Genomic DNA, 16264 nt, shown 5'->3' on the forward strand with positions numbered 1-16264 from the left:
ACCTCAGAACACCCGTCTGGTAAAATCGTGAAGTTCACAGATGACATGTCATTAGACTCATCGAGGATGGTGATGAGCGTGCATAAAGATGTGGGGTTGAACGGCACTGTGTGTGCTGTAAAATTCTTCAGATTTCTGGGATCCACAGTCTCCCAGGATCTTAAGTGAGGACAGAGCAGAGGATAGACTTCCTGCACCAGCTTAAAGGTCAGCCTGGCTCAGGAGCTGTTGATCCAGTTCTACTCTGCAATAATCCAGTTTGATCTCTGCTCACCCATTACTGGTTTGGATCAGCCACAGGACTACAAGGGTCTACAACGGAAAGTCAAAAATTCATTGGTGCCAACTTGCACTTCATGCGGGACTACATTGCAAACCAATGACACGCTGGACACAAGCTGTTCCAACTGCTCCCCTCTAGGCGCTACAGAGCACATCAGGCCAAAACAACCAGACATCTGTACAGTTTCTGTCCATAGGTCCCTCACATATTGTCTACTACTAAAAAACCCACCGTACCTGCTACTGAACCAAAGCATGCATAACTCAAAATTTTGTGATATGATTCCAATACCTTGACTTGCTCACGGGAAAGAAAAATCATTGAAAGAAATATAACGAAACATGAAAAAATATATTTTCCATAATTTGTTAAATATGATGATATTTATTTTTTATGAAAATATGTTTCATAAAATCTGTGGCACAAACAAGCTAGAGTGACAGCGACGGAAAAAAATAAATATTTATGTCAATTATTTACAAATATATTTTTATTAAAAAAAATACAAATCTTTCCATAAACGGATGCAATTCAAACTTATCCTGTCTGGTTACTGTCCGGTTGTAGTACACAACCCTGACCAAACGAGGGCGCTGTTTACGCTCTGTGTGTACGTCGTGTGATCCTTGAGGATATGGTGGTGGATCAGCAGCCAGACAAGACAGCAAGATAACAGCACAGCATACAGCTTAATGTCAAGGACTTTGGAGAGGAGATAAACATATGCTACGACGATTATTAATTAAATCCGGGTTTTTGTGGCAGACCACGAGAGGGAAGCAGATTCTGCTGTAACCGCTGTGTATTTGGAAAGAAGACCTGAGGTGGAGCTCTTACTGGAATCGCTTTGCCTTCTCGCTAACTAGCTAATATGCAACTCTGCGTGTGAATTTGCACGAAAACAAGACTGCTGGATATAACAAGCCGGGGCTTGCATTGACTCCCCTCCCCTTTCCTTTCCCATTGTGATATCCACCTGCTCACATGCAGCTAAAGTCATGCCGGTCTTTCGTCTTGCAGATATAGCCGGTTAGCAGACTAGCTCGGAGGCTCGGCAGGTGAAAGCCGGGCACGCAGCGCTTCGGTTCTGCGTGAGACACAACGCCATGCCGCTGGTTGAAAGAGGCCGATTCGTAGAGCTGACTTCACCGAGCTAACGCTAGCTGCAATTAGCAGGCCGCTGCAATCATCTTCAAGTCAGCTAATTACACAAAGCCACAGGTGAACGGTGGAGATCACCTTTCGCTTTCTTTCTTTGCTGTGCTTACTTGTATATAAGCTCCATCTGCGGGGTGAGCCAATACCCAGTAATCTGCTAATCGGCTAGCCCTTTAGTTAGACAGTAGCGTTAATGCAAAGCCATTTGTAGCGTCTTGGTTTTGCTGTTGTTTACATTGTTAAGAAAAACAGACTGTTTTCTGTAGCTTACAGCTAGCTCGGGTGAGTGATAAGGCTGTTTGTAAACGTGTATATATATATATATATTTTTGTTTCACTAATACACGCAGTTTGATACTTGTGTATTGAGTAATTTGCACTAGATAGCCACATGTACATCACTACAGATCATATTCACTTTGTGGTGGCTTTATTATTTTTAAGCATTATCAGTGAAAGCAAAGTGAATGAGCAGTACTCATTTGAATGGGGTTATTTAGTCTGGGATCTCTGCTGAAGCCTCCACATGTAAACAAGTCTGAGTCAAGTGAGTGTCAGGTTCGCATTAGTATTTCTTTTAACTGCACGTAATCACCGAATATCCAGTTAATCCTCTGAACATTATTTATCCATGCTTAAGCAGTTACTTTAAACCTGACACAGACAAAAACAAAAAACAACAACAAAAAACCCAAAAATGGGATGTTGTTGACCTCCTGGAGCATAGCCAGACATATCAGCCCATTCATTCATGATTGATGATCTTTGTGGAAGTAGGTTGTCCTCTATCCATTTGCCACTAATGTGAGACCTCAGCACCAAGCCACCAACGATCTGTATTTAATTTTAACCACTAATGTAAAGGAGTGAAGACAAACCCTGGGGAGATTTGAGCGTTTATAGTTTTAGCAGCACTTTCCTTTAAATCCTACTGAGCCTAAAACTGGAACCACTGGTGTGAAACATGAAGAGCACTGTGTCTGATCTAAACCCGCAGCCCTGTAGCGTGGAGATCTGATCAAAGCGCAACAGAAAGGCTCATTGTACGGACTGATAGTTGAAGAGGAAACGGAGATCATGGTGGTGATAACAAAAGCAGCCCAGTGACAGCTTTGAATCCCGCACCAGGAAGCAGAGGAGTGTCTATAAAGGCTGCAGACATGAGTCTCCGCCAACCCACCTCCACGCTGGACAGGTAGGAGCCTCACATCCGCTACACCCAGACAGTTTATGTGGGTAAAGGTATGCCTCTTTACGCCTCGCTAAAAAAATGTGGTATTCCCAGGTGAGCATTGTTTTTATCTGATGGATGTGCAGTGAGGCCACTGGAAGAACAGCTCAGACGGCTTGTTGACTTCAGGAAAAAAAGCAAAAGATTGCACAATAATGTTCATTTATGTCATTCAATCTGCATTTCCTCTAATAAAACACTGGATGTAGTGCACCCCGTCTTGTTTGTTAATGTCACCACTTTCACCATATATCCCTGCACTGTGTGATCGTCTTTGTGATGCATCTTTGTGGTTTATCATGTGTCTTTCCTCTTTCTCCTGCTGTATACTGTTTTCCCCGATTTGCACGTGCCCATTACCTCCCACTGCTGTGTCTTTGTGTGTGTCATGTGACGGCAGGGCAGCCAATAAGACAGACAACCAACTGTTCAGGTAGGACAGCTGCCCGGTGGTCGCTCATGTCAGGGTTTGGGGGTTAGTGAAGCCTACAGATTGTACAGCTGTGGCAGCAGATTTCTCAGCGGTTGGCTGCTTGTTTTTTTTCACAGTGCTTTGGAGACATTAGGAACCCAAAATACAAGAAAAAAGACATTTTATGACCTCGTTACAAGCACGATCCTTACATGAACACTTAATTTTAAGTGATAAAGAAACACTTTGACATCTTTATCTAAATACTGCCGTTTTGTCAAAGCCGCTGCTGCAAGTATAGCTCTGTGCTATGCCTATGTCATAAGAGCTAACCCTTCTGATACCCCTCAATCTAACCTACAGCCCCAATGTTCATGACCCTGGAGATATAACTACATGTGACCATTGACCAACACATGCAGGTTTAAATGATGGCAATGGTGTTCACCACCTGTGTAGGTGCTACGTAGATTAATTGCAGAAGTCTCAAATCAAACACCAGAAATTGAGAGGGTTCCTACTCTTAATTTGTCAGGTATGGAGTGAACTTGCATTACTGGGTAGCTTAAGCCTCGATTATACTCGTGGTCATGGACACGTACACAGACAGCTGGAGACACCACAGCCGAATATCATTTATGCTATCCTTATTTGAAGTCCACCATGTGGTGCATGTGCATAGTTGGTGCATTTAAATATCCATCCATCCATTTTCTACCGCTTATCTGGGGCCATATCACAAGGCAGCAGCCTAAGCAGAGAAGCCCAACCACCTCCTGTAGCTCATCTGAGTGAACACTGAGGTGTTTCCACACCAGCCAAGAGATGTAATCTGTCCATGGGACTACCCAGGGACATCCTCCTGGTAGAGCACTCCTGGAACACCTTAACAGGAAGGATCCTGTTCAGGTACCCGAATCATCTCAGCAACTCCTTTGTTTGTCAAGGTTATGCTGATAGTGTCTCCTAAGGCACGTTGGTCCGGGGTGAGCTACCTTGCCCAGGATAGATGTACCAGAGCCCTGTAATACCTGGGATAGGCTCCAGCCCCCCTGAATTGGATAAACAGAAGAGCATGGTTGGAAGGATGTAAACCACTGAGTGAAATTAAAGTGTTCAAGTGAAACTACTCAGAGTAGGAAAACAAAGCAAAAGGCTTCTAGAAGGACATGAACTGCAGTGATGTTGGTGATTTTTGCCGTCTGCTGCAGACTGTCGCAGTTTAAAACAAAGCTGTTCCACATTGGAGCAAATCCCCACATTGGAGTAGCCAAAACCAGTTTGATTTGAGAATTAGAGACATTCTCAAGATAAGTTTTTCGTTCAGATTTCTTTTGTTTCTCTTTTCTGATCACCTAACCCTTAAGTAACTGATCGTTTCAGTGCTACTTGCCTATGTGAGGAGCTCTATCTGTCCTGATCACAGCACATTTCTTTGGATTTAAAATGACCTTTGTTTGAATTATTCCCTTTAACCTTTGGAGTGTGTTCTTCCATCACACCCCTTCACATAAATATATTCCTTGAAGTCATGGCTGCTTTCAGTGTTTACAGTCTGTAATAGTCTGAAGGGCATAGTGATGGTTTAAGCAGCCTGCCCTCTCCCTCAGTCTGTTTCTCTCTGTTGTTTTCTCCGTCTTATTCTTTATTCTGACTTTCTGCTTCTTCCCCTCTTCTCTGTTTCTTCCTTCTTTCCTGTCATGCTTCGCTTTCAGCCCTTTTGCCGCTTGGTGAGTTTTCCTGTCAACTGCTATCTTGTCTCTTCTCTGCTATTCATACACTTATTACTGTTAATACCACAGCAAATATAACCGTCTGCCTCCATTGAATCTCCTTTTCTCTCTTCATTTTCTGCATTCCTGGCTAAGCTTTTTGGCCTGTTCTCTGACTTTTGATTTCTCTCTCTCCTCCACTGACCCTCATGTTTTTCATTTATTCCCTTCAGAGCTTCCTTGTCCCTCCCAGAGCGTTTCCTAAATTGGCCTGTTCAGTATCATGCCGTACTAAAGTCTCTTTCTGTTTCTCGTCTTTCAAATCCAGGATCAACAGTTTGACAATTGGGGACTCGGAGCGTAAATCCTCTGGCCCTCAGCAGAGAGAGCCAACGGCAGAAATCATTTCTGACAGTACAGGTAACTGCGACTTATGATGGGTTACTTTTAGTTGCCGTTATATTCTTGTTTCATTTAATGTCATCCCGCCGCTCATTACAGCTTCTTCTTCTTCTCCCCCAGGCACTGGACTTGTGCACAGATGTGTGGTCGTGCAAAAGGACCAGCTGGGCTTCGGCTTCACCGTGTGTGGAGAGAGAGTGAAGCTGGTACAGAATGTCCGACCAGGTGAGACAGAGATGCTGCGCCTGCGTTGTCATAGAAACGTAGACCGTGTTAAAAGGTGAACGCAGGTGCGATTACATCACCTTTTGGGTTTTGAAGGCTCAGTGAGCATCGTTGCCATCGTCACCTTAGTTGCAAAACCCAGAGAGGAGGAGAGGCGGGTCTGACTGTAAAACGGCACCCTCACTGGCTAACAGCTTGTGATTAACATGCTGTTAGCCAATGAGTGAGCAGATAATACTGCAGATAATTGCCCCTTTTTAAACGTAATTTAGTGAAGAGTTGTTGTTCAGTATGGTAAACTGAGTCCTTCTCACACACTCAAACACGTTATGCAACACGCCACAGTCCCACCCATTCATAAGTGGACTTTTTTCTATGCTTAAGTGTTTTCAGGCTAATATTTACTCACATTCACGCCCGAGAGCAACTTGGAGTTAGTATCTTGCCCAAGGATGTTTGGCATGCAGACTGGAGCAGGGATCAAACCACCAGCCTTTATGATTAGTACATGACCTGAGCTACAGCCATCCTGTTATGATGACCCAAAACGAGTGACTGAGACCGTAAACTCGCCAGGATTGTGTTTACAGAATCCAGCTTCCCATCTGTGAACATTAACTAGCATTAAATGAATGCGATACAACAAATAACACCATCTCATTTGCTAATATGCCAGCAGCAATCAGTAGTTCTATTGTTGTAACACCACTTCAGGCTTAACGGCGGCAGTAGCTCAGCTCCAAGGACGGCAAAGTATCCTTGGAACCACGAGGTGCTCTCTGATTCGCTTATCAGAGTGAATGTGATTGAATTTTTGATAGATGGAAGAACAGTGTTTGTATGACTTTGTGTGAATGAGGCATGTCACTGTGGATTTCTACGAGTCATCACTGTAAAGAACGCTTGTTCAAATGCAGTCTGACCCACGTGATCTGGTTGGTGACGGATTACAGCCGTGCTGACTATGTGTGAGTTAAATCGTCCTTTACCCTTTGCATGAGTTTGAATGTATGTTTGTATGGATGCTCTTCAGGTGGAGCAGCAGTGAAGGCTGGTGTCCAAGAAGGGGACAGAATCATAAAGGTTTGTACTGCTTTCCATGTCACTGAATGTGGGAATCTGTGCTTTTTGTTCCTATTCAATAGTAACATTACTGATTCTGTCTCTCTTTCTGCTCAGGTGAACGGCTCGTTGGTTGCCTCCATGTCCCATCAAGAGGTGGTAAAGCTCATAAAATGTGAGTATATGTTTGGCTTTAGTGGTTACATGTTTTTGCTTTTCTTATTTTAACCTCATTCTTTTATCATTTATCATTTTAAAGCTGGATCTTACGTCGCACTTACACTACAAGGGCCGTCTCCATCAACCACCTCCTTGCCCTTAGAGCCCCTCGCCACTGATCACACTCTTAATCAAAGATCATCTCTGGCTGGGGAGGCTGCACCTCCTCCACCTCCACCCTTGCCCTCTGGACTGAGCAGCACCCCCTCCCAAAGGATCACAGGACCCAAACCACTACAAGTACATGAAACTTTCAGGACTGATATCTAGTTGGTAAAGCTTACTTACCAGCAGAGTAAACGTCAGTGATTTACAGGGTTTTTTTGTGTGTCACACTCATTTTTTAGGACCCACAAGTACAAAAACATGCGACTCAGATACTCAGGAAAATGCTGGAGCAGGAAGAGGCCGAGCTGCAGGTATCCATGCCACCTGTGCTATTTGTATATCGATGCATATCAGGGAGCTGCCCGTGTTGCAGAAAAATCTAGTGCATGCTGTCTCCCGTTATCACCGTGTACTTGAATAAATATTTTTTTAAGCTCCTTTGGCCTGTTTTGCTTTTGGAATACTAGTTAAGATAAAGTTGTGTGGATAAAATCTGCTGTTTATAACCAGACTGAGACTGACTTGATTTGCAGGACTTGATGGATGAGCAGCTGAGGAACCCGTCGCCATTGCTGGAGGAGCGAATTGAAAGCGCCAAGAGGAGAGCTCACCAAGTCAGAGTCAAGATTCAGCAAGATGTGGTGAGGCTGTTTTACTCTATTACAGTTTCTGTAATCGCTGAAAAGCTCCTGTAACATTCACTTAATGATCTTACTAGGACAGAGCTTACACTAAGACACAATAAAAAGAACAAACCAAATTACTAGAAAGGCAACATGACCAGATAAATTCAGTTAAGTTAAAAAAAAATGTTTTCAGGGGAAACATCAAACAGAACGATCTGACTAACATGCTTGGTGCTTTTTTCCATTTGCATCAGGGACATAAAACAATGTCATTCTTTTAAATTGATTTGCTGCTCTAACTGTGCAGTATTGATCTCATGAAAGACTTTAATTCCTATCCTGCAAACCCTGATCGATCCCCCAAAAATGAATTAATTCTATCATAAAGGTAATAAACAAGCGTAACTTCTGTTTAAAGCTTGTGCTTCAAATCCATTTAACTCGCTTTATTTTTGGTTCGTAGGAGGGAACGAGGTCAGAATCTGTCACAGGCTACTTCATAGCAGGAGAAGGTTTGTATCTGTGGGTCTTTGTAAAGCTACACAATATACAGTGCTGTTTAAAAGTCTCGAGCCACGCGTCATCTTTCTTCTTTCTTTTTTTTTAAAGAGGAGTTGAGCAACAGGCTTTCTGAAAGTCTTTCAGAGCTTCTATTTGGACTTGTCTGCTTTTTCACTCATCTTCAGTCCAGTCCTTGTACCTGACCATTTTCAGAGGAGTGTTTATTTTTTAAGCTACTTAACAAATAAGCTGTGTTAAGAATGAAAAAGGAAACTAACTGTAAACTGAACCTAACTAAAAGTGACAAAGATAACACAGTTTGACTGACAGAAGATTGTATGAGTCCCATAAAGATATTAGCCGGAAACTTGGCGATTCTTCGCGTTGTGTGCAGTGAGTCATGAAAAAAAGTTTCTAGAGTAGATGAGCGGTGTCTTAAAGTCGTGCCATTAAGAATCCAGTGAGGTGAGGGTCCTTAGTCATCTATAAAACACAGTGGAGGCTCTGTCATGGTGTGAAGCTGGTCTTTTGCACAGCACTCTGTGTCTTTTAAGCTTTATTCACTAAAAACTTTAATGATAGATTTGGTTGCTTCATAATCAGTTTCAATTGATTCTTTGCTTTCACAGGGCGACAATCAATAGACTCCAGTGAAGGAGACATGGAGGTAGGCGCCACAATCTCTCTTTTAATAAGCTTGTTTGTGTGTGCTTGTGCATGTGCACTCATCCCGTCCCGCTCGTCCTTCTTCATTCCCTCCTTCTCCTCGTCCTCCTCCCCAGGCCTTTGAGAGTCCCCACTCCTCCCCCTCATTTTCCTTCAGGACCCCCCTGCACCGGCGCCAGACGTCCGACATATCCACCTTATCTGATTTGGTGAGATTGATGCACATATTCACTCCAAAGACTTTTTCCTCTTTCTGCTGCTGGAGGCACACAGGACTAATGACTGACAAAATCAGAGGATCATCATTACACGATTAAGATAAATGTGTACCGGAGTGGTAGGAGGGCATGCAGGTCGAAAAGAAAAAAGAAAGTGAGAGAGGGAGACGGAGAAAGGGCACCACGTTAATGTATCACTTTGGAAATTTCAGATTTAGTGGTGTCATGTGATTGTTACCAAACCAGGCTGAATGTTATTAATCACTTTTATAGAGCAGAGTCAGTAACTGAGGAGACGATGCTGTATTACACAACATTTCCAGTCTGTACTGGGAGTCTGCCTTCGTACCTGCATGTGCTGCATGGTTCACTGTGACACGCCGACCCTTCAAGGCAACAGCTGCTTTCCTTCTCAGACATTCAGGCTGTCGCTTCCTGCCTGTTTCTGCCGTGTAGCACTTTGATTTGCCCTTTCCTTTCAAATGCACCAGACAGTCGCTGAGATCATTTATCAGCATGAATATATTCATTATTTATATTGATCCCTGCACATGAATTATGTGACTTAAAATGCACATGTGTGTTTTCCAAAGTATTTTCCATTTTCTGAAATCTGTGTGTCTGTTCAAGGGTGGAAAGGCTCAGATCATCGGGCCCGAGGAGGAAGATGAAGAATATGACGGCTATGCATTTAATGAGGTGACATAGATAGATGGATATAATATTTATTTTTTTGTAAGATGTCTCTTCTTTTTTTTGTACATTTTCCACCAGTTGAGCATCCCTTCATATTTTTCCCGTCTTTCTCTCAGATGGACGGTCCATACCAAGATATTGAGCTGTTAAAGGCACGACCAGCACACATGACAGTGTTCATGAGATATGTCTTTACCCAGCTTCTGGATCCCAACCCTCTGGTCAGTTTATATTATCTTTTGCACAAGGTTCAGTAAACTCCCCATTTTCCCAAAATTTGAATTTTATTGCAGTTATGTCATGTTTCAGACTTTAAGAGGAGGTTAAGTGTGGGACGACACTCGAGTTCATATGCGTGTGAAGGCAGATAAGCAAATATTTGTGGCAATACAGTTTAGCTTTTTATTCAAGGCCTCCAATTTTAGTAGTTCAAAATGTTTCTGATAATCCAGAATCTTATGTATATTTCAATTAAATTGGTGCATGTCAGCACTAAGTTACACAAACGCACGTGCATGTCTGTGTTTGATTTCTTACTTTCATGGTTGTGTTCTGTGTTTCTGCATCAGCTGTTCTACCTGTCTGTGGAGGCTTACCTCGGCTCCCTTCCTAAAGATGCCCGCACTCTTGCACCTCAGATCTGCTCCCTGTTCCTGGAACCAGATGCTGTATGTAATGAGTCTAATCCTGTTATCCCTGTATTAACTGACTGGTGATGATGGTACCACAATTATCTTGTGTGCTCCGGTTAAAAAGGACTGACTCTATATTTTTACCATAGAGTAACTGTGAGAAAGAAAACATGTTTTTTTTTTTTTGGTTACAGCCCCTGAAGATTAAAGTACGAGAGGAGTATCTTGCTGATATCGGTAAGTGAACTAAAAGCGCGTGTTCATGTTTGTGTTGATGTTTCCAGTCATATACAGAATTTTCTGTTTTGTGAAAAAGCTTCCAAAAGTCAACCTTTACCACATTTCATTAAGCTAAATTGGCGAAATGAAGGTCTTCAAACTGTAGCATCATGGTTGTGTGATGTAAGAATTGTGCAGGCAGTGAATTCACAGCAACTCAGTGAGCGCCATTCCTGCCTCATGTCGCCTACCCACTTCCTGCTCAGTGCCAGATGTGGGAAATGTTATTAGGAATGCCTGCTCAACTGTTATTAATGCAAATATCAAATTAGCCAGTCGCATGCCAGGAAGTGCACACATTTAGGCATGTAGACATGGTTAAGATGACCTGCTGAAGTTCAAACTGAGCATCACAGGAAGGTTTAAGTGACTTTGAGTGTGGTGTGGTTGTCGGAGCCAGATGGGCTGGTCAAAAAATGCTGATCTGCTGGGATTTTCCCACACAGCCATCTTTAGGGTTCACAGACACTGGTCTGAAAAAGAGAGAGTTATCTGAGAGAAAATGCCTTTTTGATGCAAGATGACAGAGGAGAGCAGCCGGGCGGTTTTTAGCTAATGGGAAAGCAACAGTAATGCAAATAACCACTCATTATAATCAGGGTTTGCAGAAGAGCATCTCTGAACACACAGCGCATCAGCAGAAGATTGCAATGGCAGAACAGCAAACTCTGACTGTAATTCATGCAAACTCAACAAAATTGGACTTGAGAAGACTGGACTGGCTGTGGCCTGGTCTGATGAGTCTCTGTGGATATCATTTCACTGTGGACCAAAATCTCAGAGGAATGTTTCCAGCTCCTTGATAAATCTGTGCCATGAAGAATTGAAGCAGTTTTTAATGGAAAAAAGGGGTCCAACATGGTAGCAGCAACATGTACCTAATAAAGTGGCCAGTGTGTCTCTCTTCCCCCAGTGATCCACCAATGCAGTGCATCTTTTGCCCACAAGGTGGAGCCTGCCAAACAGTTGGAGAGTAGAGTAAATAAATAGTAGTCATCAAGTTTAAAGGTTCATGTTATTCTGTCAAAGCAAACATGTTATTTATTATTATTATCAATATTAGTTTGATTTTTCCTGATATCTAACTGTACCCTTTGCTATTATGTCCACCGTCCCATAAGAAAATCGACTTCATGCTCAGGAGGACATCCGGGGACCTCTGTCTGAGCTGCAGCAGCTTGTGCTGCCAGAAATCCAGGACCAGCTGCAAGACTACAGGTACATCACAGAGGATTCATTTTGTTTGTTTATTCAGTGGAAAACATTGTTTTTAAATCCGAAGAAGAGTTTCTCAGATTAACCTCGTGTCCGTGTGTTTCAACAGGAACAAGCAGATGATGGGTCTCGGTTCTCTGTTTGGAGAAGGAGACCTGCAGCACCTTGATGGAGACGCTGTGAAAGAGAAACAGGTGGTGGACAAACAAGTCACCGCCCTGTGGGAAATACTGTGAGTCTGTCTGCATTTATTGTGGTATTTTAGCCCTGAACTGTAAAGTTTAAACCACATCGAGTTCAAAGTGAAGGCAGCGGTTTGTTTTTGTTTGATCGGCTGATTCAGCTTTCTGTGTCTGTGTTGCTGTGTCCAATTAATTTTATTTACTCGTGCTCTCACCACACGCGCACACACAGACTGAGCCAGGTTTCCCTAGCGACGCCGTCAGTTGTTAGGCGTCCAATAAAACTGTTATTACATATCAGTAAAGCTATCATGACAAAGGTCATTCATCCCGGCCACAAACTCTGGAAAAACCACATGACATTTCCTCCTCTCACGTTATACACACACAGAAGCTGCTTCCCGTCACATGACTCTGGCTCGGTGCTGTTTCTTGCGTTCTTATTTGCACCTGAATAAAGTGGATTTAAGTTTGAGGAGTTCTTTGGAAAAGGGATTTTTGTCGTGGAGGGAGTTAACAACGTTTTGTCTCTTTGTCTTCCTGCTGCAGATCAAAGCACGAGGAGGACAGAAGGTAAAAGAAGAGGCTCGCCTGTTGGAGTGAAATATAACAGCTACACCTGCATTAGAAATGTCCTAATTCTTCAAACCTTCTTTTCTGGTCTCTGCTCTTCACTCCTCTCCTTCAGTTCTCCTCTGGCTTCAGCTGTGATCCTCTACCTGCGTCATTCTGGGATCAAGCCTAGAGACTCCAAGGTCTTCCCCGGCCTGACCACAGAGAAGGACAAGTGGATCACTTTCTTAAAGTCCAAGAAGGTAAGAATGGAAACTTACCTTTTATCTTGTCACCTTCTGCAGCTGTGATCATTAAAGTGACGGCGTCTTAAAGAACAAACAAACTTGGAGAAAGTGAAAAAGACCTGGCCTGTGATTGTATTAGGTACACCCTACTGCTACCATGTTGGACTCCCTTTTGCCTTCAGAGCTGCTGTAATTCATCATGGCACAGATTCAATAAGGTGCTGGAAACATTCCTCAAAGATTTTGGTCCATGTTGACATTCATTGACATTCAAGTCATTGTCACGACAATATCCCCCGACACCATTACACCACCAGCTGAACAGTTAATACAAGGCAGGATGGATCCATGCTTTTGTTTATGCCAAATTGAGACCATCCAGATGTTGCAGCAGACAGGAGTGACACCAGGTGTGATCTTCTGCTGCTGTAGCCCATCTGCTTCAAGCTTTGAAAGAGTTGTGCATTTAGATATGTTCTTCTTCATATCTTAGTTATAATGAGTCGTTATCTAAATTACTCTGGCCTTCCTATCAGCTCACTCATTCTCCTCTGACCCATCACTGAGGGACTTTTGCCCGATGAACTGCAGCTTACTGGTAGTCAAAACAAAGAGCAGCCTTTCTTTCTCATTCTGAAGCTCAACTCAAACTTCAGCAGGTCCCGACTATGTTTACCTGCCTAAATGTACCGAGTTGCTGACGTATGATTGGCTAATTTGTGTTATCGAGCTGTTGAACAGGTGTACCTAACAAAGTGGCCAGTTTCTCTGCATTGATTGCATGATATTCATTTTGATGTGACTGTGTGTTTTCCAATTTCCTCTCTTAAAAGTTGTTGTTTGTCGCACTCGATCTCAGTGACTGAACTCAGACCTCCTCTCCACAGCTGAGCGGTACCAAGAAGGAAAAAGATGGAGAGGATAAAAAGAGAAATCCCATCCTGAAGTACATCGGCAAACCCCGGACCACATCCCAGTCCAGTAAATTAAACAGCACAAACACTTTAGAAGAAGCTTTTTAAATCATCATCCAGGCCCGGCTCATGGTCATGCTTCCTGCGGTCTCTCGACATTGTCTAATAACAGCTCCTGTCAGTGTCAGCTGATGGTTCGCTGACACACAACAAACAACAGCATGCTGACACACGTGACCCTCTCACTCATTCTGCTTCTATTGATCCCTTTTTGTCCTTTGTTCGCCTTTTAATTGATTTTTCCTGGTTTCATGCGTTGATTTATGGGATTTTCATTGTGTCATTATTCTGATTTTTATTGTTGTTTCTGTTTCGCTCGCTTTGATTTTGTAGCATTCCATGTCCCGCTGTCACCCACCGAAGGTACTTCACTTATAATTTCACTTTTAATTTTACCCTTTTGTGCAAATTTAATTTTAAGAATCATACCTGGTGATGGATTTGAATTTTTTGTTTTTGTTTTTTCATCAACCATTTCTCCTTGTAGTGTGTGTCTGTGTAGGGGGGGAGGAAAGGAATGTTATTTTATTATACCATTAAAGTTTACGTTTGTATTGGCAGTCCGGCCTGGCAGCGTGCGCAACATCATTCAGCAGTTTGAGAATAGCACCGAGACCGGCGAGGAAGTCAGCGACGGCGCTGACCCGCAAAGGCTCTCCTCCAGCAGCCTCGGGGATGAAATGGACAGGTAGCTGCGCCTGCAGTATAAGTTCACAGCCAGCTGGCAGCAACTGAGCGAAGCAGACTTTGCTTTATTGTTTGTAAGTTGGAAGTGGTTAAACTGATTTAGCCTTTTGGGTTTGCTTTGTGCGCTCTGTCCCCACCAGCCCTCTACCAGTTCGTCTGGCTCGCAGCGAGTCACTAAAGGCTCAGGGAGAAGGGCGACGGCGGGGCGGCACCTCAGGAGCCGAGTCTGTGCCCCGCTCTCGTAGCGATGTGGACATGGAGGACTGCGCGGATGAGAGGGACGGGCCAGGCCTGAGGCCTCTGCAGCACAGCGCCTCGTCCTCTGCATCCAGCAACTCTGCACGGTAAAGATTGACCAAGCCCAGACCTGTCGGGGTGCTCAAACACCAACACACGCACCTTAGCAGCCTTAAGGCAGGAGCTGAGGTCACTTTATTTGAAGGAGAGACTTTTGATCCCCTGAAGAACATGTAAATAAAGTTTTTTGCCCCTGATTTGACCCTGAGAATTCTAGGTTTTCACCTAGTGCCGTCTTTCTCTCCACTCTCTCAAACTCAGGTCTCTAGAGAACCCTACACCCCCATACACCCCTCGGTCTAGACGCAGGTGAGTTAAACTGTTGTCACAGTAGATGGACAGGGCAAAGGAATAAAGATATGGACATTTGAAGATGAAGTTGGGTTCGCAAGCAGGAAAATTTTTACTTTGATCATCTTACAGTACTAATACATTTTAAAAGAACTATTTAGACATGGAGTTACAGAGATGATCGTGGATTCACGGCTGATTATTTTCTGTCTCTTCGTGTGTCGTCCGCCACTGCTGTCTGCCCATCGCTCCATCTCTCTGCGGGTACACGTCGGTCCGCCTCATCCACCCATGTTTCTGGATCCCCGTGTAGGAGCGTGGAGTCGCCGCTGGCCCTGCTACCCGATGCTGCAGCGCTGGAGGATGACGTGATGGATAGTAAGACCTGGCAGGAGACTGTTACCCCTCAGCTCCTTGCAACACTCAGCCCCAGTGAGGTTGATAGACAGGCTGTCATATACGGTAAGAGCTACAGCATTTAATTCTCAGTACAATCAGCAGGTTTTAATTTGCTTTTATTTCCTAATACACATCTCTCACATATGCGAGGTAGTATGACCCTTTCCTCTTTCCTCATGTGGCCTCATCCTGTTCAGAGCTGTTCACCACTGAGGTGTCCCACCTGCGAACCTTACGGGTCCTGGACCAGGTTTTCTATCAGAAGATGAGGACTGTCCTGAACTCTGACGAGCTGGCCTGCATCTTCCCCAACTTGCCTCAAGTCTACGAGCTCCACGGTCAGTGTTTGTCCACCATAGCTGCTAAAGGCCTGTGAAAGTGTTTATACACAGGCCTGGTTAGTGACCTTTTAATCAATACAAGCAAGAAAATGGAATAAAGATTGATGTTTGGATGTCTTCATATTAGTTAGATGAGTTAAATAAGAAGCATATCCTGTGTAAATGGAAATCCTCCCTTTTTAAGAGCCCTTTGCTGTCCTGCTGTGTCTGTTTGCACACCCGATGTGTTGCTTTGTGTTCACGGCTCTGTGTTGCTAGCTAAACAGCAGCTTTTCTATATGTTTGCTGAGCCTTTATTTCGAGCCATGTAGACACTCAGTGTTAGACTACTGTACTCCCTCACTAAGGGGAAGCTTTGTCCTCGTTCTTAAAAATACCTCGTGTGTTGTTTTCATGATTAATTTAAACATTTCCAGGCTTTGATGTTCTTTGTTGCTTTTGTGTCTCTCGTTTGCAGCGAGTCTGTGTGAGGCGATGAAGAAGCGAAGAGAATCGCCGATTGTTCAGGACATCGGGGATGTGATGCTGACCAGGGTTTGTTTTACTCCTCCCGTCTCGATGACAAGTAGAAACATGTTTTCGTGCTCCATATTCAGTGTGTTTACAGTTTGTGTGTGTGTGTGTGTGTGTGTGTGTGTGTGTGTGTGT

At 43.7% G+C, this 16264-nt stretch overlaps 1 protein-coding gene across 1 annotated transcript in view; it reads left to right on the forward strand.

The window, feature by feature from the left end:
* The first annotated feature begins 883 nt into the window (after nt 1-883).
* Nucleotides 884-16264, forward strand: part of arhgef11 (Rho guanine nucleotide exchange factor (GEF) 11) — a 22227-nt gene continuing 6846 nt past the window's right edge. Inside the window, exons 1-27 of the mRNA XM_013907901.1 lie at nt 884-2636; nt 5125-5216; nt 5319-5423; nt 6457-6506; nt 6603-6660; nt 6745-6944; nt 7052-7123; nt 7346-7453; nt 7902-7950; nt 8569-8606; nt 8722-8814; nt 9454-9522; nt 9636-9740; nt 10089-10187; nt 10346-10388; nt 11552-11648; nt 11755-11877; nt 12377-12400; nt 12516-12642; nt 13515-13608; nt 13935-13964; nt 14163-14289; nt 14429-14632; nt 14847-14894; nt 15190-15338; nt 15473-15613; nt 16074-16222. Coding sequence (XP_013763355.1) covers nt 2602-2636; nt 5125-5216; nt 5319-5423; nt 6457-6506; nt 6603-6660; nt 6745-6944; nt 7052-7123; nt 7346-7453; nt 7902-7950; nt 8569-8606; nt 8722-8814; nt 9454-9522; nt 9636-9740; nt 10089-10187; nt 10346-10388; nt 11552-11648; nt 11755-11877; nt 12377-12400; nt 12516-12642; nt 13515-13608; nt 13935-13964; nt 14163-14289; nt 14429-14632; nt 14847-14894; nt 15190-15338; nt 15473-15613; nt 16074-16222 — 2529 coding nt within the window. The 5' untranslated portion in view covers nt 884-2601. The remainder of the gene's footprint in view (nt 2637-5124; nt 5217-5318; nt 5424-6456; nt 6507-6602; nt 6661-6744; nt 6945-7051; nt 7124-7345; nt 7454-7901; nt 7951-8568; nt 8607-8721; nt 8815-9453; nt 9523-9635; nt 9741-10088; nt 10188-10345; nt 10389-11551; nt 11649-11754; nt 11878-12376; nt 12401-12515; nt 12643-13514; nt 13609-13934; nt 13965-14162; nt 14290-14428; nt 14633-14846; nt 14895-15189; nt 15339-15472; nt 15614-16073; nt 16223-16264) is intronic.

This window comes from Pundamilia nyererei, unplaced genomic scaffold, assembly GCF_000239375.1.
Source record: "Pundamilia nyererei isolate P.nyererei 1_Seehausen unplaced genomic scaffold, PunNye1.0 scaffold00594, whole genome shotgun sequence".
Lineage (NCBI taxonomy): Eukaryota > Metazoa > Chordata > Actinopteri > Cichliformes > Cichlidae > Pundamilia > Pundamilia nyererei.